Source organism: Paramormyrops kingsleyae, chromosome 4 (genome assembly GCF_048594095.1).
Source record: "Paramormyrops kingsleyae isolate MSU_618 chromosome 4, PKINGS_0.4, whole genome shotgun sequence".
Taxonomy (NCBI): Eukaryota; Metazoa; Chordata; class Actinopteri; order Osteoglossiformes; family Mormyridae; genus Paramormyrops; species Paramormyrops kingsleyae.
The window spans coordinates 13,951,076-13,974,213 of record NC_132800.1 but is presented as its reverse complement, the minus strand read 5'-3'; the positions used below and the strand labels follow the sequence as shown (position 1 = coordinate 13,974,213).

Sequence of the window (23,138 nt, the reverse complement as noted above, 5' to 3'; positions counted from 1 at the left end):
TCCAGAATAGACACAACATGCAAAAATAAACTGTCCTGAAGTCCAGAATAGACACAACATGCAAAAATAAACTGTCCTGAAGTCCAGAATAGACACAACATGCAAAAATAAACTGTCCTGAAGTCCAGAATAGACACAACATGCAAAAATAAACTGTCCTGAAGTCCAGAATAGACACAACATGCAAAAATAAACTGTCCTGAAGTCCAGAATAGACACAACATGCAAAAATAAACTGTCCTGAAGTCCAGAATAGACACAACATGCAAAAATAAACTGTCCTGAAGTCCAGAATAGACACAACATGCAAAAATAAACTGTCCTGAAGTCCAGAATAGACATGTAAAAAAATTAATTATTTCTAAACTCCATAGTATTAGTAGAGGAAGAAAAACATGAAAGAGTTAAAAAATGAATAAAACAGGGGAAGCCGGTACCTAAGAGTTCCGACAGAACCCCGCGGTCCACCACGTGCTTCCTGTACAGAGTCTTCAGTACCTTGGCGCTTCCAAACCTTTTGAATCGACTCTTGACGCTACTGTAGTACCACTCCAGAGACTGCGTCCTGAGAGCCCTGCAGATAACAAGGGAAACACAGAACCTGGATTTCACCGGTGAAGCAAAACATTTACATTAATTTGCATTTGATTTATTTAGCAAGTGCTTCTGTCCACAGTGACGTAAGAAGTGAAGATCAGAAAGCAGAGTCAGACCAGTTGGGGTTAAGGGCCTTACTGAAGTGCCCAACGGTGACCTCACTCTGCAAGCCATGAGGTTTGAACTAGCAACCATCCAAGCACAGAATCCTAAACACACTACAGCTCTGACTGAACATTCCCCAGGAGCTCCAGGGAACAGATGTGTTTTATTGAAAGGATAAAAAGTCTGTGTAACGGTTTAAGTGGCAGGAAACTCCTACCAATTAACCAGACTGCCCTCAGCTACACAAAGAACACGGGGTGTCCCACCAGAAATATCTGAGCATCTTTTAACCACACAAAGAGTTCAGGCGTGTCTCCTTCCAGTGACGTTTTGTAACCCTGGTTTTCAAACCTGGCTATGCCACAAGATCTCTGCTCCAGTGGTTCTCAAGCCAGTACTCAGGGAGCCCCAGCAGTCCACGTTTTTGCTCTCCCCCAATTCCCTGAGAGCTGGGAGGGAGCAAAAACATGGACCGTCTGGGGGTCCCCAAGGACTGGTTTGAGAAACACTGCTCTACTCTGCTTGAAAGACAGTGGTCAGGTTGCATGTCCTGAGATATGTGGCCTTTGTAACCCTTCGGATATAAACAAATCACTTCAGGAGGATCTGTATGAGCCTACCAATTATCTCCAATGTTCTCTTTTTTATTCAAGGAAACCTCTCCTGTCGGATTCAATGTCTGGGGATGTGCTGAGTTCGTTTGCAGATGCTAGGGACTTGACTTCCAGGACTGTGCTGTCAGTTTGAGGCTAATTTTGCATGTTTAAATTTGCATATTTGAATTAGCGCTGGACTTGGGTGGCAGGAATAGTTAAACATGACCGTGACTCGGGGTGGAATTTGTATATTTAGACTGTAGTGGACCAAACAGAAGAGGGTGAGGAATCAGAAAACAACCAGAAACCAGAAGTCCTCAAACCTGAGACGACTCAGGAGATGGAGGAAACAGGAGTACCAGAGTCCTGACAGCTCATCCTTAAATATCCCCGAATAGCACCTGAGGATACATGCCTATCCGTCCATCTTGTGCTTCTAATGCACCTTTTGGCCGTGGCTACATCTAAAATGTCTCTCAGGAAAGCTGAGAACTACTTTTAAGAGCTGGACTGGTCCTGAAGGCAGAATTAGCTGCTTTTTATGTACGTTTATCTGTAAGGAGGCGGGTATTGCGGTTTTAAAAAGGTAAAAAAAACAGCATATACATCATTTCCATTAGAGCATCTTGTCAAAACCTCACATGATACAAAAAACGCTGTTCCTTCCAGCTGAAAAATGTGCTGCTGTCCTTTCCGTCTCCCTGTATGCGTGATAAGAAACAGGATATGTTCGGAAAGCGGCAGGGAGAGGAAGAAAGAGAAGGAATCCGGTGCAATCCCTAAGCTCCTTGCCAGCACACCCCCCAGCTTTTCAATGCACAATCGCAGCTGTTTGGCCTGATATGGGAAGGTCACCGGAGGTCACCGAAATGGAAATCCCCCACAAGCCTCTGGGGGCTGAACGGGTGCAGCGTGGTGGACAGGTGCACAGCTAGAGATTTTGGGTTCTTGAGAAATGTCACCGTGGGCTCCCTGGTCTAATTTTACACTTAATTGTTTCTGATCTTTAATCAAATTTGGGATGGTACACAGGACAACCTGATTAAACACAACACACTGTTTTTAAATGGCAATTTTTTCATTGAAGGACAAAAATTCACCAACACCCATGTCACCCATGTGACAGAGCATTCGCCCGCCTTAGTCACTCAATCAATCAATGAACCAAATCAAACTAATAAAGGATTAAATTAAGCTAGACACACCCATGCCTGATTGCTGCCAGCCCTGTTGAATCTACACATCACTAAAATAGAACCATTCCAGCAACAAGCTGCAGAAGGGGTCTTAACAAGCAGCACACCTTGCCTCAACTGAAAGAATTTTCTGAAGACCTGAGAAGGAAAGTTGTTGAAATATATCAGTCAGGAAAGGGGTACAAAGCACCCTCAAAAAGCCTTGGACTCCAGAGAACCACAGTGAGAGCCACCAACTCCAAATGGAAATAACTTGGAAGTGTGGCAGATCTGCCCAGGAATGGCCAGCCTAGAAGAATTACTCAAAGAGAACATAGAAACCTCATCTGGGAAGCTACAGAAGACCCTGGATGAAAATCTAAGGAACTGCAGGCCTCTCAGGTCAGTTAATGTTTGCATTCACGATTCCACGATTAGAAAGACGCTGGACAGAAATGTCGTCCAGGGGAGAGCTGCAAGACAAAAACCACTAAACAAGAGGAACATGGAGGCTCATCCAACACTTGCCAAAAAACACCTTGAATACCCAACACTTTCGGATGAATGTTTTGGGTTGACTGATGTGGAACTATTTGGAAGACCTGGGTTCTGCTACATTTAGCGCAACGCTAACACAGCTTTCCACACAAAGGACATCCTGGCTGCAGTCAGACATTTCATAATCGAAAACCCTCTAAAGTGACTGAATTAAAACAATTGTGCAGGGAAGAGTGGGCCAGCATTTCACCGGAGCAATGCCAAAAACTGCTCTCCTCTCACCACAAACATCTGATTGCAGTTGTTGTTGCTGAAGGTGGCACAACCAAGTATTTAGTTCAGGGTTATTCAACTTACGGTCCTCGAGGTCCGAGCACTGCTGGTTTTCCAGCCTTCCTTTACCTGTCAGTCAGGTGTGAAGCCTCTGACCAATCAGAATCAGTATTTATTAAACTAACTACCTGGGAGAACTGAAAACAAGGCCTATATCCTCCTGAGACCCCACCCAATCATTTATGTCCATTGTAGTGCACATTTTGTTTTTGCATCTAACTTTTCCCTGATGTAAGGAAACATATTTATTCCTGTTGTACACTAAAGAGGACATGCTGTCAAATTAAAAATAAAAATACATTAGAAAAAATCTAAATTGTAAGATGTCTTATTTCCTCCAAAGACAAATAACCTAAAATTGAAGGACACTTTCTTCCTTGGGTCTCAGGAGGATATATATAGTAAATAAATAGTAATGTAATGTAATGTAAGTAAAGTAATGTTTAACTGATAGCTGGAGTAGGGGGTGGATCTTGGAATTCTACCCCCAGGTCCATGGAGACCAGGCGGTGGGGTTCGGCTTGGCTGTCTATTCCTCACCACCCATTTGCAGATCAAAACCAACCATAAATAAAACATGCGTGATAAGTAGAATGTGTTCTGTGGGGCTGCTAATTCTGCACATCCTCTGACATTAACATAATTAACTTTCTGCATCTCATAATGAATCTGGAATGTTCCTGTTGGGGCAGACCCAAACGGGAAAGGGGGGGGGGGGGATCACAGGCATCGTTCCGCTGAGAAAGATGAATTCTTCCCAGAATTATTTTCAAAATTCTTCTCAGAATTTGCCGGAAAGGAAGCAGGAGAACATCAGTACGCCATTCCTCGTACACTGAGGGCCAATTGTACTGTTTTAATAACGCAGAATTGAGACTTTTTTCCCCCATGAGATAGTTTAGTAATTCTGTCCAAGGCTGAGCCCTGTTAATTCATTACGGCATAGGGCCCCGGCTGCCGTCATCATCACTGCATTTGAAGGTAAGCGATGCTAACGGGAACAAACCAGACGTGTAGTTATAGCCAGTTATTCTCAGGACCATCAACATGCCCTAGCTTACACTGTGAAAACCCCCCACCCCTCATCATTCCCATATAAGGGCACTCCCTGTACCTTGACAACTGCAGATCTCCATAGTGACAGCATTCTGGATCCCCCACTTCTATAGAGATCTTAGTCCAGTAATTGCCCCATCCACTGCCTGCCTTGTATTGTCTTTACACCTTTATGCCCCACCCCCACTACCTGCTATCTTCTACCCCCCCCCCCCCCCTTATAACCATTGCACCGCCCCCTTCATCTCAGCACTGACCTCAGCCCAACCCCCGGTCCTCCTGAGTACCCCACATGATCTGCGCTCGAACATAAATACACACACATAAATAAAAAAGAAATCTCTTGAAATGGTTAGTGACCGGGGGTGGGGCACTCCAGGGCCCAAGCAGCTTTCAGCTGGGCCCAGTGCCCCTGTGGGCCCGCCACTGGTCACATGACTGAGGGAACACTGACGGACGCCCAGAAGCAGGAGACGAGTGACAGCATGACTGCCTGACTGCTGGGGATTTTGGCCCTCAGGCAGCAAACAGGAAGCCCCACTGCTGAAGGATGGACTAGCTGCCCTCCATTATACAGGCAGCAGTATGAACAACACGCAGAAAGAGGAGAAGAAAACCCAGCGTCAGCTGATCATCCTGAAAAACACGCGCAGTCCCTCGCTAAGGAGAGTCACGACCCAGAAGCCCCCGCTGGGGCGGGTCGGCCTGAACATACATCCATCGGGAGGGTTCAGCGGACAGAACGCAGGTAAACAGAAAGGCAGGACCGGCGCCGGGCTGTCCACCTGCCCCAGGGATGAAAGCTCAAAGGACACGGCCTCCATGTTCTCTATGGGCAGCAGACGGCAGAATCTGCAGACAACACAAGCTGTCGGCCTAACCTTCAGGGAGACAACTGTCTGCGATACACACACACACACACACACACATACTCTCTCTCTCTCACACACACACACACACTCACACACACAGAGTAATGCACAACACACAAACACCAATGCAGATTCCCTCTCACACACACAAATGTACATACCATGGGGGTATACTAGGACGAGGTCACATGAGCACTGGCCCCAGTTGAATACTAATTGGCTCCCGAAGTCCTGCCCCCCATCACTCACAGATTGGATATATATCATTGGCTTATGATAAGGTTGGCCCCTCAGTATGAATTATGGACCCTCTTATGCTCCCCATCGAAAAAAATGTTAGAATCGCCCCTGATACACACACTTTCAGAAAGACACACACACTCTCCCTCTGACACACACACAGAATGTCAGAGAGCTCATGCGATTAGTCTGTTAAAAACAGCAACGTCTATTTATCTATGCGTGATTAGTCAGTTAAAAACAGCAATGTCTTTTTATCTAGGCGTGATTAGTCTAAGAACAGCAATATCTATTTATCCAGGCGTGAATAGTCTGTTAAAAACAGCAATGTCTATTTGTCTAGGCATGATTAGTCTGTTAAAAACAGCAATGTCATTTATCTAGGCGTGATTAGTCTGTTAAAACAGCAATGTAATATTTATCTAGGCGTGATTAGTCTGTTAAAAGCAACAAATGTCTATTTATCCAGGCGTGATTAGTCTGTTAAAAACGGCAATGTCTATTTATCTAGGCGGGATTAGTCTCTTAAAATAGCAATGTCTATTTATCTAGGCGGGATTAGTCTGTTAAAAACAGCAATGTCTATTTATCTATGCGTGATTAGTCTGTTAAAAACAGCAATATCTATTTATCCAGGCGTCAGGCATCCGCTGGACACACTGCTGTTTTAAAATGTCACAGGCCGCATGGAGATGCGACGAGAAAACAGCGCCGGAAAGTTCCGACAAATGAGTCATGCTGAAGAAGCGAAACTTATTTTTATAGGAAGCAGACCTCAATCTGTCCATATTGCCATATTCAGCTCTAAGGGACAGAGAATGGCAAACAGAGATTACCATTCCACCTTGGGGGTGCCATCTTACTGTAAAGGGCCACTGCTGCTTTGGCCGTTTGGGGTGAAGGTACCAAAGTCCAAGCTTGGGTGGGAGGTCACCAGGATTTTTGCCCCCTCCCCCAAGTTATATTAATGTTGTACAGTTGGCTCCACCTTGATGGATGGGAATGATATCGCCCAGCCACCATCAGAGATCCTTACTGTAAACTGACAGTGAGTTTGTACAGTATGTTCCCTGAGCCCTTCTAGATAAGGACAAACATGGCCAAAGGCCAATCTGCGGCCACTCATGAATGCCGAGGTGGGACACAAGCAAGCAGAGCAGCCACAATACGACTAAGGCTCACAGCGCAGTGGGAGATACGCCTGCAGTCTAAACCACCAAAGAAGGTGATCTCAGCAAGAAGACACTCACTGGCCAAACAGGGCTCAGCAGGAGCACACCATACAACACTTAAATCCATTTGTACTTCATCTGGGATGCAAGGCAGAAACTGGCCAGCAGGGTGCGCGGTAGATAAGGAGCCTGCAGCTGTGCCCTTGAACTGGATACCCATAATGCTTCAGTAAACAAGGTATATAAGGGAAGTGAAATACAGTAAGCTAAGCGCGAGGAAGGTGAAAAAGCACATGCTGAGAGACTGAAGTAAAAGGGATGAATCGCTGGTAGATGCCATGTTTCAGAATCCCCTGTTCTAGAGATCTGAGAGCCTTTGCTGTTGCACCTGTGCTCCAAAACCAGCGAGAGGCTCGTGAATCCCCACTGAGAAAATTACGTATAAGTCTCTCGTTCCGGAAGAAGCCGGTTCTCTTCTACTCTCACCACATTTTCAATAATGCAGAAGTAGCGGAACGTACGCAGCGGCCTCAGAAACACGCTAGTGTGTCTGTATCGTTTATTTACACTAGCGAAAAGCTTTGCGATTTGGAGCCTGCCGTGGCAGCTTACATAAGACAGTCAAGTGGGAAACGAAACAAGTTTCAAACACTACATTTTTCATGACCCTCTGGCATTAGGCTCCGCCCATAAGCTCCACCTTTTATTCAATTCAATTCGGATTAATTCTAATTTATTTGTATAGCACATTTTCACCATTTCAATGTTTCATTTCATCGTCTCAAAGCGCTTTACAGTACCCCTTCCAAAACCCACTGAGATGTTTGTGTGTGGCTTTTCAGAGCACATGGGTCTAGACTTAGAGTTTCAGAGAAGGTAAGCGACAGTGAAGAAGAAAATTCACAAAGAAGACAGATGCAGCATCATGACAGCAGCTCCTGCTGCACACTGCCTCAAGCTCAGGGCCCTTCAGAATGGAAGGGAAGAGATAGGAAGGGAGGGGAAGGATAGGCAGGGGAAGGGAAGGGAAAGAAGGAAGGGGAAGCTAAGAGAAGGATAGAAAGAAAGGAAGGAAGGAAGAGAAGTGAAAGGAAGGAAGGAAGAGGAAGCAAAGGAATGGGAAGCAGAGGGAAGGAAGGGAGGAAGAAAGGGGACGCAAAGGAAAGGGAAGGAAGGAAGGGGAAGCAAAGGGAAAGAAGGATGAAAGGAAGGATAAGTGGAAGGAAGGAAGAAACAAAGGAAAGAAGGAAGGAAGAGGAAGCAAGGGGAAGGGAAGGCAAAGGGAAAAGAAGGAAGGAAAGAGATGGAAAGAGAGGAAATGGAGGGAAGGGAACAGAAAAGAAGAAGTAGAATGTTCACTTGGCTTCCATGTGATCTTTCTGTCCATCGCTATACAGAGTGTATGAATGGCCTCTTTCTATCTACCGTCACGTGAGGCAGTATCTCTGGGGGGGCGCAGATGCCAAGAACAGAGTGTGGTCGTGCTCATCACCGCCAACAGCGGCTCCCTGCGCTTGTACACTTCAGAAGTTGTGATGGGGCCGCTGTCCACCGAGGCAGCTAATGACAAGGTGCCGGTCGGCATGAGCAGATGTCTGCTAGGCGGCTCAAATGGGCTGCGAAAAGCACCAAGAGTCTGTGGGGTTCAGCAAGACAGAAAGCAAGTAACAGAGGGTGGGGGGGGACCCACACAATGAATCGCAAATGGCTGCTCCTGCATGAAGGGGAGCTACAGCATTCACATGGGGATTGCGCCCCCTATTGGCCATAAACAGTCACCACACTATGTATTAAATAAATGTTTCTTATTTAGGAGATGCTTAAGCAACATGTTCTACTTGCCAATGAGCTGCTACAATGTCCTGACTCTATTCACTAGCTATTTATTTGATATTGAGTCTCCTGAATGTTACAATAACAGAAATGTGCAGAGTACAGAGATGAACCTGCAGTCTGAATCACGTGGTCAGTGGACAACACACCCTCATCCTGAGGCATGGCTGCCATGAGCTGATATCCAAACGAATGCTACTGCATGCGGCAATATTGTAATTTGACCATTTTGTTTATTTGTTTTATGTTAATGTTCATATATAACCTCCCCTGTGATACAGTCACTGTGTGTGTGTGTTCAATTTAATGTGGTCTGCTTTGTGTCGTCTGCTAAGTGCCTGTATTAAAATAAGGAAGGAAACACTATCTACAGCACATAATGCTGACTAACTGAACCGTATACGCACACGTGCACCTTAAAAATGTAAAAAATTGCACACACACACACACACACACACACACACACACACACACAGGTATAAGCCTCGATCAATAATGTTGTTGCATTGTAAGCATCAAAACAGAGTAATTAAGTAGGTTAACCTGGTCATTATATTTATTCATTCATTCATAAATCAACAGGTTAATATAGTTAATGCTGATGTTAATATGGGCCAGGCCTAATCCGTAACACAGTTTCATAATGTGCCTGATAAAGGCTGAAGACGCCTGCTGTCAAGCATCAGTCAGATCAAGACAGCTCTCCTACACAACTCCCTGGAAGTACGTACCTGACAACATTAGCTTTAACATTAACATCAACCAGTTAACTCACCAGCAAGACAAAGCGAATGGGACTGGTGATACCAGAGTGGACTTTGCTGCTGTCATATCCAAAGATGAGCACCTCTGGGCACGAGACTGATGGCTGAGACTGATCCATAAAACTACATACAGAATCTGGCCAAAACTAAAACCATCAAAATGAATCTTACCTGGTACATAATTCACAAAGAGCAGAGCAGGTTCCATTAGCAGATGGACTATGACCCTCAGGCATTAGGCTCCACCCTCAAGCTACACCCTCATGGACACTGGTCTCCAGTAGATGTATGTGTATGGTTTTCCAGAGAAACTGGGTGTAGACTCAAAGTTTCATGGAAGGTAAGCGACAACGGAGGAGAGCAGGAAACAAAGGCAGATCCAGCACCATGGACAGCAGCTTCTGCTGCTCACTGCCTGAAGCTCAGGACCATTCAGAAGGGAAGGAAGGAAGGAATGGGATGAGAATGAAAGGAAAGGAAAGGGAAAAGAAGAGAAGGTAAGGAGAGGGAAAGGATGGAAGGGGAAAAAAAGGAAGAGAAGGAAATGGAAGGAATGGGAAAAGAAGGAAAGGAAAGGAAAGGGAAAAGAAGAGAAGGTAAGGAGAGGGAAAGGATGGAAGGGGAAAAAAAGGAAGAGAAGGAAATGGAAGGAATGGGAAAAGAAGGAAAGGGAAGGGGAAGAAAGAGGAAAGGAAAGGAATGGAAAGAAAGGGAAGGAAAGGGATGAGTAGGGGAGGGAAGGGAATCAGTCAACAAAGTTGCAGATTATTTGAAGCCATATGTGGATAGAACATGACTAAACAGCAGGGCTGCGTGAGAAAAAGCACATATGATATTTACCCTCCAGGTGACACCAGTTACTGTCAGGGGTGTGAAGCCACAGTATAATTCTGCATATTGCCTGTAGAATCACAATGTATATTACCAAAGAACAAGGGCACTCAAGAATGACTAATTTTCCTTAAACTAGGGACAATGTGTGATGACATAAGGACCAAAGAACTTTCTGTAGGGTTCCCTTTGAGTAGTTTTGCTCTCAATGGTAAACCTGGCATTTTGTCAATTTTCACAGCTTCTCTACAGACCGCTCTATAACCACTCTACAGACCAGCAGGGGGTGCTATAGCCTATTCATCCACTAGTCCACTATACTTTTTGAGCCATTATCAGCAGCTTTCCAGGCAAATGCCTTCAGCCTTTGGGTTCGGAGTCAGTGTTTCCTAACCGCTATTCCACTTGTTGGCTTAGTTCACATCAAAGCAGGCGTCAGGGTCACTAAGTAACTAGAGTGTACATTCGGTGGGGGGGGGGGGGGGGGGGCATGCGGACTAGGCTGAAACAGCCAAACTGCTGCAGCTTTAAAAAAAAACCCAGAGAAACGGTGAGTGAAAAAATCCCTGACACCAGAAGGCAAGTTAAACCCACAGATTAGAAAGACCTAGAAGGAGCATCTCTTTGTGGCCTGTTACAGCATTAGCTACAGTAGGCAGTTAGTCACATGACTGTTTGAGCCAATCACCAATTCCCCAGCCAGGGTGCCTGTAATGAATTGTAAAGCCCCAATGCAGCTTCACATATCACTCCAATTCCGAATCAAAATCACATTTTATCCTTGTGTTACTTTCAACCCTCAACCCATGCAAATGCTTGGTTTGAGTGCCGGTAAACGCCGCTAGCCCTTCCATTACCCTAAGAATTATCATTCATTCATATCCTTCATAACTAATCCAAAAAAGGATTAGAAAGGAGGAAAAAGAGAAAGCTTGCAGTATTCCTGTGATTAATGGCTGCTTGACAGAACAAGGTTCTCCGCTCCCCCTCCCCCCGTCTCTCGCTCCCTTTCCATCTCCTCCTACCGATTTCTTCAAAGCCTGCCCCGTCGCCGGGTGAAGTGAGCGGCGGATGGAAGCTGCAGAGCCGTGGGTGTGCGGCTGATTGAAGGCTGAGGGCCCCTGAAGGAGGCCATGACCCGCACTGGGAACCAGCGCCGTCCGGGGCATCGCTAACCGCAGACGTCACTCTCGTACCGCGGCGCAGGCAAAGAAATCTGACAGCTAAATGGCTAAATGGTCTGCAGAGATGCATCTAGATGCACGGATCTTCACAGGAACCCGCAACAGAGGCCCGGACCCCATCAGCATTAAGGTGTGGGGTCTGATCTGTCCCATGATGGTATCCCACAATGCACTGCAGAGTGCACACGTTGCGCCTTTAAGTAAAAGATCACAAACATACAACAAGCACCAAAACCCACAAGGGCCCCACATGGGAGACACAAAATCCAAGACAAGAGCCGCCACTTTGGAGCAGAGCCTTGACAATTCGACCGGACGACGCAGCTGACAAGCGCAATTTTATCCAAATGGGTGGAAGGTAAATTTTCTGCAGCAATGACTTTAAAACCTATTTCATCTTCGGGTTTAATGACAAGAGCAGGCTGCCCATGGAAGTGCACAGGATTCATCCCCAGGCACAAATAATACTGCCCCCTACTGGTCTAGCACTACTCCCAATGGCATGATGACATACCACCAGAAATCAATATTACATTCATCACCAGAAATGCATTATGTATGTAGGAACTGGCTTTGTTAGATAAGCCTGGAAAGGGCTTCAGAGATGAGCACAACAGGGGTGGGGGGTCTGCTGTTTCTGGGGCCCACTCAAAAAGACACTTTGGGGAACCCCCCCCCCCCCCCCAGATGTTTCAAAAAATAAATAAATAACTAGTGAGTAGAATCAGTAGTACATAGCTAGCTAGCTTTACCAGAACATGCTGCTTCAGCATCTCCTAATAAGAAACATTATTTAATATTTAGTGTAGTGACTGTTTGTGGCCAACAGGGGGTATCATTCCTGGATGTCAGGCATCCGTTACAGGGACCCCTTATGAATCTTAATCATAATTCAAAAAAAGCTGACCCCGCATTTTCCCCTCAGAGGAAAAAATGTCTCCTTTTAAAAGTTGCTTTCAGTGTTCTGTTGGAGTGAGATGATATAAACTGCATTAGTTCATGCAAAGTTTGTTTTTGTACCTATTTGCGTGTTTGACAGCTTTTTTGTGTTGTCGGAACCCATTTTCCGCAAAAATAAAGCCACATAATTCAGACAGCACTGACAATAGCATTAAACCACGCTGTCAGGTGAACTGATGGTAATGTAAACAGCTGGAGCCTTTGAAAGACTTGTTTCCCACAATCCCACAGTGACTCGATGTTTCTGATGCGCGTTACCACAATTTTGAAAGAAATCAACGTCACAGAGCTGAAAACCACGAACAAATGACTCCATATGGGGGAAACTATGACAGAAGTATGGAAAAAACGACAGACCTCTCTTAACAGAACACAGCACTCTCTCTGAAAACAGTTAATAGGCTTCATGGGATAAGAGGCTGAAACATGCACAAGCCTGACATAGGTCTATGAGGCACCGTGATCTTGCTCTATATTAAAAAAATAAATTAACATTTTTTCCAAGAGTCACATTTTTATCGGAAGCCAAGCCCCAGGATGGGGCAAAAGTACAATTTATGATTCCAGCCGCTTACATAGAGACACAAGTGCTTCATTGAGTATTTAAACTAGAAATAAGCTGGCTCTGTAAACCGCCACGCCCCCTGCTGTCATCCGAGGGAACTGTTATTTGAAAGAGATGCAAAGGAAAGCCCATGCTGCTCTGATAAATGGAACAGATGTTTGATGATAATAGGAAGGAGCGTCTGTCTGCAAGCCGGATTTGCAGACGCGTCAGACCCACACGCACCTGCTCCATCTGACACGATTGGCAAGGGAGCCAATTAGCGTGATTCTATAGACACACAGTCAGCCCGTGATCCAGGGGTTTCCCAGTTTTTTGGTGATCTGTGGAAGGTTCTCCACTGCCCTCCACAGTGAAGCCGCGCTGTGGACCATAAGCTACCTCTCCTCAGATCCTCCACCTGAGTGCAGAACCTCAATCCGACGGCTTCATGCAGAAGCCGGAACCCCACCCACATCCACATGCTTAAACACACACAGACACAGAAATGCAGGGGCACACGTACATACAAGCCTGTGATTCCATCAAGACGTACATGCATGCTCATACGCATACACAGACATACACACTAGCACACAAAATTAGCATGAATGTATACATGCCTGTGTACGCACACACAGACATGCAGTATGTATAAATGTGTACACACATTAGCACATGTACATGTATATAAACATACATGTAGTCACATAAACACACACATGTACAAACACGCACATCTATAACACACACGCCCTCAAATAAACACACACATAGCACATATACATGTATATAAACATACATGTATAAATGCACACATGTATAAATATAGACGCTACATGCACGCACACACTCATGAACTCACATGCATGCACAAATGCATGCACAAAAGCATGCACAAACGCATGCACAAACGCATGCACAAACGCATGCACGCACACTGACCTGGCCTTGTGGCAGGCGGTGCAGATCCAGGCACGCTCCTCAGCGCTGTAGCTGCCGCAGCTCCGGCACACGTTGTAGCCGCAGTCGTCGCACAGCCGCTTGCGGTTCAGCAGGAAGGTGAAGGGGCTGCAGCAGCGCATGCAGCAGCGCTGGTTAAACTGCTCCTGCCTGGACAGCAGGAGGCAGCGGCTGCCCTCCTCAGCCAGCTCCCGCCTCAGCTCTCTGGGAGGGAGGGGGAGGGAGAGGGGAGGGTCAGTGACGAGGAGAGACGGGAGAGAGGGAGCGAGAGAGAGAGAGAGAATAAGTAAGGAGAAGAGAGAACATATGAAAGAGGGAGAGATGTGAGAGAGGGAATGGCAGAGAGAAAGAGAGGTGAGAAAGGAAGAGGACAGAAAGAGGAAGGGAGAGATGCGAGAAAGAGAGAGAGAGGGTAAGGGAGGATAAGAGACGGTGGGAGGGAGAGGATAAGCGAGGAGGATAGAGATGAGAGACATAAGAAAAAGAGGGAAGGAAATATACGAAACAATGAAGAGGAGGAAGAGACAGAGGGAAAGTGGGAGGGGCAGAGCCATGAGCATACGTGTAGGATCCGATAACCGCAGCGCCACCTCCTGGCCGCACTGAGAATGACACGCGTGGGTCCGGGCCACAGTGTGCCACACTACCAGAGCAGCATCGAGCCCTGCCCTGCGCCCCCGCTCCCCCACCCCTTTGCCTCATGACACAGATCACCACGCTAAAGGCCTTAACGATGATGGGAATTGGGGGGAGTTCAGGCCACGCCATTAAAGGACCTTTTACGCAGAGCGGCACAAACATAACTCTCTGGCGAAACTGAATAAACAACACTAACAGTGTTTCCATGGATTAATTACATCATAATTAGGGCAGACTGGTTATAAGTAACAAAGTCATATAACGGCCATAATGACTTCTTAGAGAGCACACCCTCCCACGGGAGCCTTCTGTAGGCTGATCCATAACCCATTAGCCACAGTCCAGGACTGTACCAACCATTTTGTGGGGGAGGTCATGAAAAATGCTAGGTGCAATGAAAATATTTCCTGCAGGCTGAAAACAAAAAGACTAACACGCAGCTTGATTTAAGGCTAACGCCCGATAACCATGCAGGATTAAAATCAGGGGAGAGTCATCAGTGGTTAGAAATGTAAAATATAAAAAAAAATTAAGCCTAACATAATGGCCAATTATGTTATATGGTTCTGTCACCCACACCGGTTTCCAGGCTTTGATATCTTCTTGGGAGCATTTTGTTAACGCATGTCTGTGCAAAAAGCATTAATCACACACACACACACACACACACACACACAGGCACAGAGGGATTGTGGGAGACAAATGCTCTGATATACGGCAGGTCAAACTTTGGAAGAGGCCATTGGGGTGGCATAGATGTGGCGCTGCACCTAGGAAGGGAGAACCCCCCTCCCATTTATAATAAAGGGAGTAGGTGGGGAGAGGTCCACAAAAATAATGCAAACTGATGTAAATAGGGGGAGGATTCATGTGGAATCATGGAGGACAGTCGTTGGTTGCATGTTGCTCTGATGCCCGAATAGCACCACGCCCCCAACAGGCATCGCCTGGCATTTCAGACCTGCACTGTTGGGTGGGGGCAGGGTGCTGAAGGGAGGTTTGGGAGCTACGGCTCTCAGAGGCAGTAAGATGAACGACTCAGTGTGATATATAGCCGCTGTGGGAAATGGCAGGTTAGGCATTAACTGACAGGCTACAATGGGGGTGGGTGGGGGGGGGGGGGGGTTTATTGAGGGATAAATTCATGTCCCAGGACTGCTGTCACCAGTGGGCCAACAGTGACACTGCCTGCCCATACCTTCCTGTTCAGTGTGCTAAGGCTAAGGCCTGACCCTGGACAATGACCTTGAATAATTAGGGCTGACCCCCCCGTGCCCCGACCATCTGACACGGCAGAGAAGACGCCACAATGTGACGCGACACCTGCTCTTCGATCATTGGGGTTCTCTCTCCGCCCCTGCCGCCCACATCTGCATCTCAAACAGGCATATTTTGGTCCCAATTCCTCTCTGGGAAAGAGTCACATGACTAAACCCCGTCCCCAGAGGGAACTGAGAAACAGAGAGACTGACAATTCTCAAAGACAGGGCAACAACTCTGGCAACGACTTCCTCAGTGAGTGAAAATCATAGAGATGTTTATGCAAATAAATATTATTTTCCTTATTAGCTAACTTAATTACCCAAACTCCCCCCCCCAAATGAGGTCAGTATGGTGGCTCAGTGGGCAGGGGCTAAGGGCTCGAATCCTGTCCCATGGTGGGTAGAGCCTGCATGCTCTCCCATGTTTGTGAGCATTTCCTCCCGCATATCAGAGATACTGTGCCTCTAAATAGCCCATGGTGGTGCTTGTGAGTGTCTGCATCCTCACGTAGCTGCATCTTCTCCAGAGCTTCCTGGGACAGGCTCCAGGATCCACCCACCCCATAAAAACCAGTTCACATATAGCCACACCATATACATTCAGGGCAGCACTTTGGGTTCACTAAGCCAGCAAACATTTTCTCAGCACCATGACTCAGCAATCACAGGTCAGCCCAAGGGATTGTGGGTAACAGAAATCACCAGAACCTGAAATCCAAACTGAAAATTTGGATGTAAATGTACTGTAATATCTCTCTGTGACTGGGGGGGGGGGGCGGTGAGGTTTAAATGGGTCAGCCTGATCGAAGCCTGCGGGTGACTGACCCAGCAGGCACCATTTCAAAGAGGGTAACGGCTGATATCTCACACCTGCAGGGTCAACAGCCTCTAATTCCTGAAATACGTCGCCTGTCATGTGACCATCACATCCATCACATGACCATAACGCCCATCACATGACCGTAATGCCCATCACGTGACCATAACGCCCATCATGTGACCATAACGCCCTTCACGTGACCATAACACCCATCATGTGACCATCACATCCATCATATGACCATAACGCCCATCACGTGACCATAACACCCATCATGTGACCATCACATCCATCATATGACCATAACGCCCATCACGTGACCATAACGCCCATCATGTGACCATCACATCCATCATGTGACCATAACGCCCATCACGTGACCATAACACCCATCATGTGACCATCACATCCATCATATGACCATAACGCCCATCACGTGACCATAACGCCCATCATGTGACCATCACATCCATCATGTGACCATCACATCCATCATGTGACCATAACGCCCATCACGTGACCATAACACCCATCATGTGACCATCACATCCATCATATGACCATAAAGCCCATCACGTGACCATAACACCCATCATGTGACCATCACATCCATCATATGACCATAAAGCCCATCACGTGACCATAACGCCCATCATGTGACCATCACATCCATCACATGACCATACCGCCCATCATGTGAGTTGGATTCAGTGGTATGGGGATAAGTCTGAGCACGCACCATGCTGGGGTTCCCTGGCACACAATCTAGAGGATTGTGATTACAAATAGCACCCCTGCCCCGAGCTGAGGTGTCCCAGGTCAAGTTTGGTGGGATGATTTGGGGAGGGGAGTCACTCTGTCACTGTAACTTGGACAGTGGTAGATACTGTGGCCATTTCAGATTAAGCCTGAGCTGACCGGGTTCTGAGCTGTGGCCTCATTCGCCCACTCATCTATCCATTAACAACCAGACAGATGAGTGGGCGGGTCTCACATCTGCTGAAAGCCAATAAGGGAAGAGGCTCACACCAGCAAGTCCAATCAAGCTGCAGCCTGGACTCAATCAGATCCAAATGTGTCTCACACCCCTATGCTGAGCATACTTCTTTTGCCACAAACAGTCATTTCTTAGAAACGCTTCTCAGAACTACAGCTTGTGTGTTACTGTGTCCTTTCCCCTGGCAGTAAGATTGCCACACGGGGCAGGATTTCCAAAAGCACCATCCTACCTCAGTGCTCCTTTAACAGACTTTCCTGGCCTTGGTGCAAGCAGGAGAGGGCTCTCCATACAGCAGCTAGGGGTTACTCATGTCGCCACGCAATTTAAGCGAAACGTGTGGGTCGCCGATAAGGTTTTTTCAATTTAAATGTTTTCCGCGTGTTTTGTGTTACCCACAAACGATGGAAAGTCCTTTTAAGGCATTCATTCCCAGCCAGTCCGTGAAATAAATTAGGATGCAGGAAAATGTGTTTCCTGGCACCTCAACAGCCACCCAGCACTTTGTGAATTTCCGTGGCTTCTGGCTGGATTGACAGAGGGAGACAGAGACAAACACAATGCAACACGTAACAATGCCTCAATTAAGCCACTGCTTAGCTGGGTAATATAATGAATCATCACCATTTTCATTTTGGTTTCTTTATTCCACCATGGGGGGTGGGGCATTTCCATATTTACGTATTTATTGTTATAATTGTATTTATTGTCTTTTTGAAGCACATTAACCTGCATTTAGTTTGTGTTTACCGGTGGCCGGTAGGACATGCAGAGTAAGATTTCATTGTATTCAGTGTAACTGTCTACTCTGCATGACAAAAAAGTCTTGAATCTTCAATCTATCACCTATAAATCCCACATCCCTTTAGTTCCCGAATTCCAACCACAAATATTCACTCATCTTTGTTTCTGGGGTCACCATACACGCTCCACAGCCCTGATTTACCACAGAGTCCCAGCCAGAAAGCACCAGGGAGACACCATCCCAAAAGATGAGGATGAAACTATGCCAAGATACGGGCTGGAGCAACCTGAAGATATGGGGAGAGTTTCTCTCCTTCCTGTCTGCTATTTTCTGATGCTGAATCTGCTTTTTCAGCAGAGTAGGGTCTCACTGGCCAAAAATGGCTTCACTATTTTAGTTTGGATCCAAATCAGAAGCTATACAAACATCATGACCCAGCTGGAGAAAAGAGAACATCTTCCAAGCATCACAGAAATGTGACTCCACACCTCCTTGAGATCAGGGAACTACATAATATATGGAGGAGGGGAAAATTAATTGGCTTTTATTCGGACAAGCAGTGCGTGTCATTGCAAAGGCGGGAGCTGGTCTGATCAAGCAGAAGAGAGCAGTGGGACGTGCTTCTGACTGTAATGAAAAATACAGCATTAAATTGGCCACCTAGAACACGCACACCTGGAGGCCACAGAAGGCTCGGATTGGTTTGGATTTGTCACTCCTGGGTGTACGCTAGTGAAGGCCTCATTATGACATTACCACCAGGTATACGCTAGTGAAGGCCTCATTATGACATTACCACCAGGTATACGCTAGTGAAGGCCTCATCATGACATTACCACCAGGTGTACGCTAGTGAAGGCCTCATCATGACATTACCACCAAGTGTAGGCTAGTGAAGGCCTCATCGTGACATTACCACCAGGTTTACACTAGTGAAGGCCTCATCATGACATTACCACCAGGTGTACGCTAGTGAAGGCCTCATCGTGACATTACCACCAGGTGTACGCTAGTGAAGGCCTCATCATGACATTACCACCAGGTTTACACTAGTGAAGGCCTCATCATGACATTACCACCAAGTGTAGGCTAGTGAAGGCCTCATCATGACATTACCACCAGGTTTACACTAGTGAAGGCCTCATCGTGACATTACCACCAGGTGTACGCTAGTGAAGGCCTCATCGTGACATTACCACCAGGTGTACGCTAGTGAAGGCCTCATCATGACATTACCATCAGGTGTACGCTAGTGAAGGCCTCATCATGACATTATCACAAGGTGTACGCTAGTGAAGGCCTCATCGTGACATTACCACCAGGCGTACGCTAGTGAAGGCCAAATCATGACATCACACCCTGGTATATACCAGTAAAAGCTATTTAATAATTTTCCATTGCTTGCTCAGTTGTTATGAGCTTTGTAAGTCTGGAGTTTCAGGATGGAAAAGTCTCATTAGTGTGTGGGATGTATCTGGCTGCAGTCATGCGATCCAGCAAGCTGGAAACTGGTAAGACAGCTTCACAAACTCCATTAGTGCACACCACCCCCCCCCCCACAGCCCCCGCACCTCCCCGCTCCCCACCCCACCCCCCAGCTTTCAGAATGTATGTCTGTGTTTGTGTGAGTGTGTGTGTGCGTATGTTTACCAGCTGCACACGTTGGCCTGTAGGAGGCACTGTGAGCCAGCCGTTAGCGCTGATACCTGCCCGACTGCATGCAGGCATCCTCTGCCTTTTCCCTACAAACCAGAAACATGTAGTTAAGCAGATTAGTGTCCCTGAATTGCCTTTCCACCCTCTGACGGACCAGACCCCTCTCCAGGGCACCCCCTGCACTTAACAGGACAGGCTCCAGGCCCCCCTGTGACCCTGTGCTGGATAAGTGGGTAGGAGATGGACGGGCGTTATTCCAGACATTTTAGACTGCAGAGTTTTGTTCCATTTGTATTCCATGGACGACAGTCCCCCTTGAAACTGTAAAACCCTCCCCTTCCGCTGTGACTGCTCTGCAAGAAACGTAATAAATTGCTCCTTTTTCATAATTGCATGGAAATTTTTTAGTTTGAGCAAGATTCCAGCAGAACTGATTGGAGATACTCTGCTGTGAATCCACCAATGACCTGTGTTTCTTAAAATGTACCAATAAAGGCAAGAACTAATTTCTGTGATGGACTGGCTTCCCGTTCAGAGTTCCCCTTGCTCTTCCTGGGAAAGGATCCAGGCTCTTAGTGAATCTGTACTGGATTAGCAGCATGAAATATGTATGGATGGAGGGATGTATGGATAGATAGATGGAAGACCCATTTTCCAACCCAGATGTCACTTGTGAAGTAACCAATCAAATCATCTGATGCTGCCACATTCCAAGCATGCCCACCTATCAGCAGTAAAGGCCAATTCATACTTTACTTTACCGTGTGCACTTCTGGTCATGCACAGGGTGAGGTCACCCAAATATCATCATAGCCCTTGTAGCCCAGATTTTTTTGTCTGACGGAGATCATGCATGCGATTGTGCACATGCAACACAACTGACTAGGTATTTCCATTAGGTGGCAGCGCCAACTTTCACAGAGCAGAGATCAACCAAGAAAGAGCAGAGGAAGAATAGTTGTTGTTGTACTAGTTATGGGGAGCAGTTGTATGAGAAGGTGCTGAAGTACCAACTAATTTCTCATACATTCCAGGCATAATATGTGGTATATTTGCCAATTGGGGAGGTTTTATCATAAGGATTTCAAGATACCAGTATACCACATTACCTTAATACTTTACTAAACAACTTACTAAATAATGTTCATAAAAGGTTTACCTGTTTCACTACACTGCTGGTATCTGTAATTGTTGCGAAACATCTGCCCTCTGGTGGTCTGGTGGATTATCACTGCTGCATATATGCAACCATCTGTTGTCCAGGGCCAAATGCAGTATGAACACAAGCTTCCACACGCACGATCACCCGCAACCCGTAAGCGCACATGGATAAGCGAAGCACAACCAAGCCTAAAGAGGCTCGCAGTCTCCCCACCAGCCAATCCCAGCCAAGAGAAATGTTCAGCAGAGGGTCTTTAACAAAACACAGAGCACAAGAGTAGATTGAGAAGAGCAAGAAACATTACGGCAGCTGTTTAAAGAGCTGGTGTCACCTAGGAAGAGTGCAGGGAAAACATCCCACAGAAGCAGGAAAATAAAAATATAAACCCAGATTAACCTCTGCGATGTGCAATCAACCCACCAGGGCGGCGTGTATGAGGTTCATCTATATCCCTCCTATTTTTAGACAGTGCTTCCCTTTATATGGCGAGCAAATTAATATCTGAAAGCATTCAGTCTGTTTTCTTAGTCTCACACTGAGCTGTGAAACAAAAAAAAAAAACAGAGCAGAAGAGAGGAACTCAATTAGAGAGTCTGTCTTCTGGGGTTGGGTCATGGCGGCTCCCAGCAGAGGCTGGGAGGGAGTTGAGGGGACCCTGGTCACGGTCTTAAAATGTCACATTAGCACATTACAGGAAACGCACGACGGCACATTGGGGACGGGAGGCCGAGGCCGCTGCCGCCGCAGAAATACGGCGAAATGCCACCACTGAGGGAGAGAGAGAGGGAACAGCAACGGCGTAATCAAACTCGACAAAAACCCAGGGCGCCTCAGACATTAAACGGGCCTAATCTCAGCCTCCTGGGGAGAGAGAAAGGAGCTTTTACATCACATGAAGGAGGATCCCCAAGGGAACACTTAGAAAAACAACACTGCTTTATTAAACAAGTGAGAAAGGAGGCAGGGGGAGAGACTACCAGCAGAGATAGAGATAGAGATAGAGAGAGGCAGAAAGAGAGAGAGAAACAGAGAGAGGCAGAAAGAAAGAGAGAGACACCCAGAGAGAGAGGCAGAAAGAGAGAGAGAGAGAGACAGAGAGAGAGACAGAGACAGAGACTTTGATTTATAAAAACTCTTTAACACAAAAGCACAAACAGCGGCAATAAAAAAAACTATTTTTTTTTATTAATTTAACACATCTCACAAAGTCAGAAAAGCCATGCACTGCCACACTTTTAACACTAGGCCCAAGCTCTTCAAATCTGGACTTCGATTCCAAATCCAGGCCTTGTTTTCAGTTCTGTGAGGTAGTTAGTTTAATGATTACTGACTCTAATTGACCAAAGAGGCTTCACACCAGGCTCGCAGGTAAAGGAAGGCTGAAAAATCAACAGTGCTCGGACCTTGAGGACCGTGATTTGAAAATCCCTGCACTAGGCCCTGATCATTACTTAAATTCACACAACATCCCTCCTTGTCCCCACACAGTCGAGAAATCCTGCAAGGTATGGGTCAGCAAAAAGAATGTATACTACACCTTGAGCCTCATCGCCACCAGCCACACAAGTACAAACTTAGGATCTGTCGACCCAGCCGCTTTCACAGGCAGAGAGAGAGACAGAGACAGAGGGAGAGAGAGAGAGGGACAGAGACTGAGACTGAGACACGGACAGAAAGGCAGACGTGAGAGAGAGAAACCAAACAAGAGACAGAGAGATGTCCTGGAGGGACGTGGATTATCGCAGTTAAATCACAACAGCTCTGCAGGCTAAAGGCTAAAGGCTAAAGCACAGGACACTTTCAGGAAGCTGCCCTGCTGTCAGTTCCAGAAGATTCTGCGGAAGAGTCTGTAACGTGACGGCGAATGTGTCTTTTAATGTATCCTGTTCTTCTGCATGTGTGCATGCCAAGAGGTATGATACTATGTGTAATGCACTGTCCGCCTCCTGCATACATCGCTTTGGACAACGGTGTCCACTAAATAAATAAAGGTGAATGTAATCAGGAAGCAGACCCCCATCTGTGGAACATCAGTCCACATGCAGATATTCTTACGTACAAGGCTGTTCTCACAAGCGCTGCAGCTCGGCCCAACAATATCACCCTGTCTTACATCCTGCTTTTCTCTCTAGTT

The 23,138-nt window shown here is 46.5% G+C and overlaps 1 protein-coding gene across 5 annotated transcripts in view; it reads right to left on the bottom strand.

Moving 5' to 3' along the window:
• The window catches only part of myripb (myosin VIIA and Rab interacting protein b), an 84,516-nt gene that overhangs the window by 38,733 nt on the left and 22,645 nt on the right, over positions 1–23,138 (bottom strand). For all 5 annotated transcript variants that reach the window (XR_011989936.1, XR_011989934.1, XR_011989935.1 and 2 more), the window contains exons 3-4: positions 13,706–13,927; positions 438–574 (exon numbers count right to left, since the gene is read on the bottom strand). Coding sequence is in view for 2 of the 5 variants with exons in the window: in XM_072710725.1 (XP_072566826.1) it covers positions 438–574; positions 13,706–13,927 (359 nt within the window). In the remaining 3 variants the exon portion in view is untranslated. The remainder of the gene's footprint in view (positions 1–437; positions 575–13,705; positions 13,928–23,138) is intronic.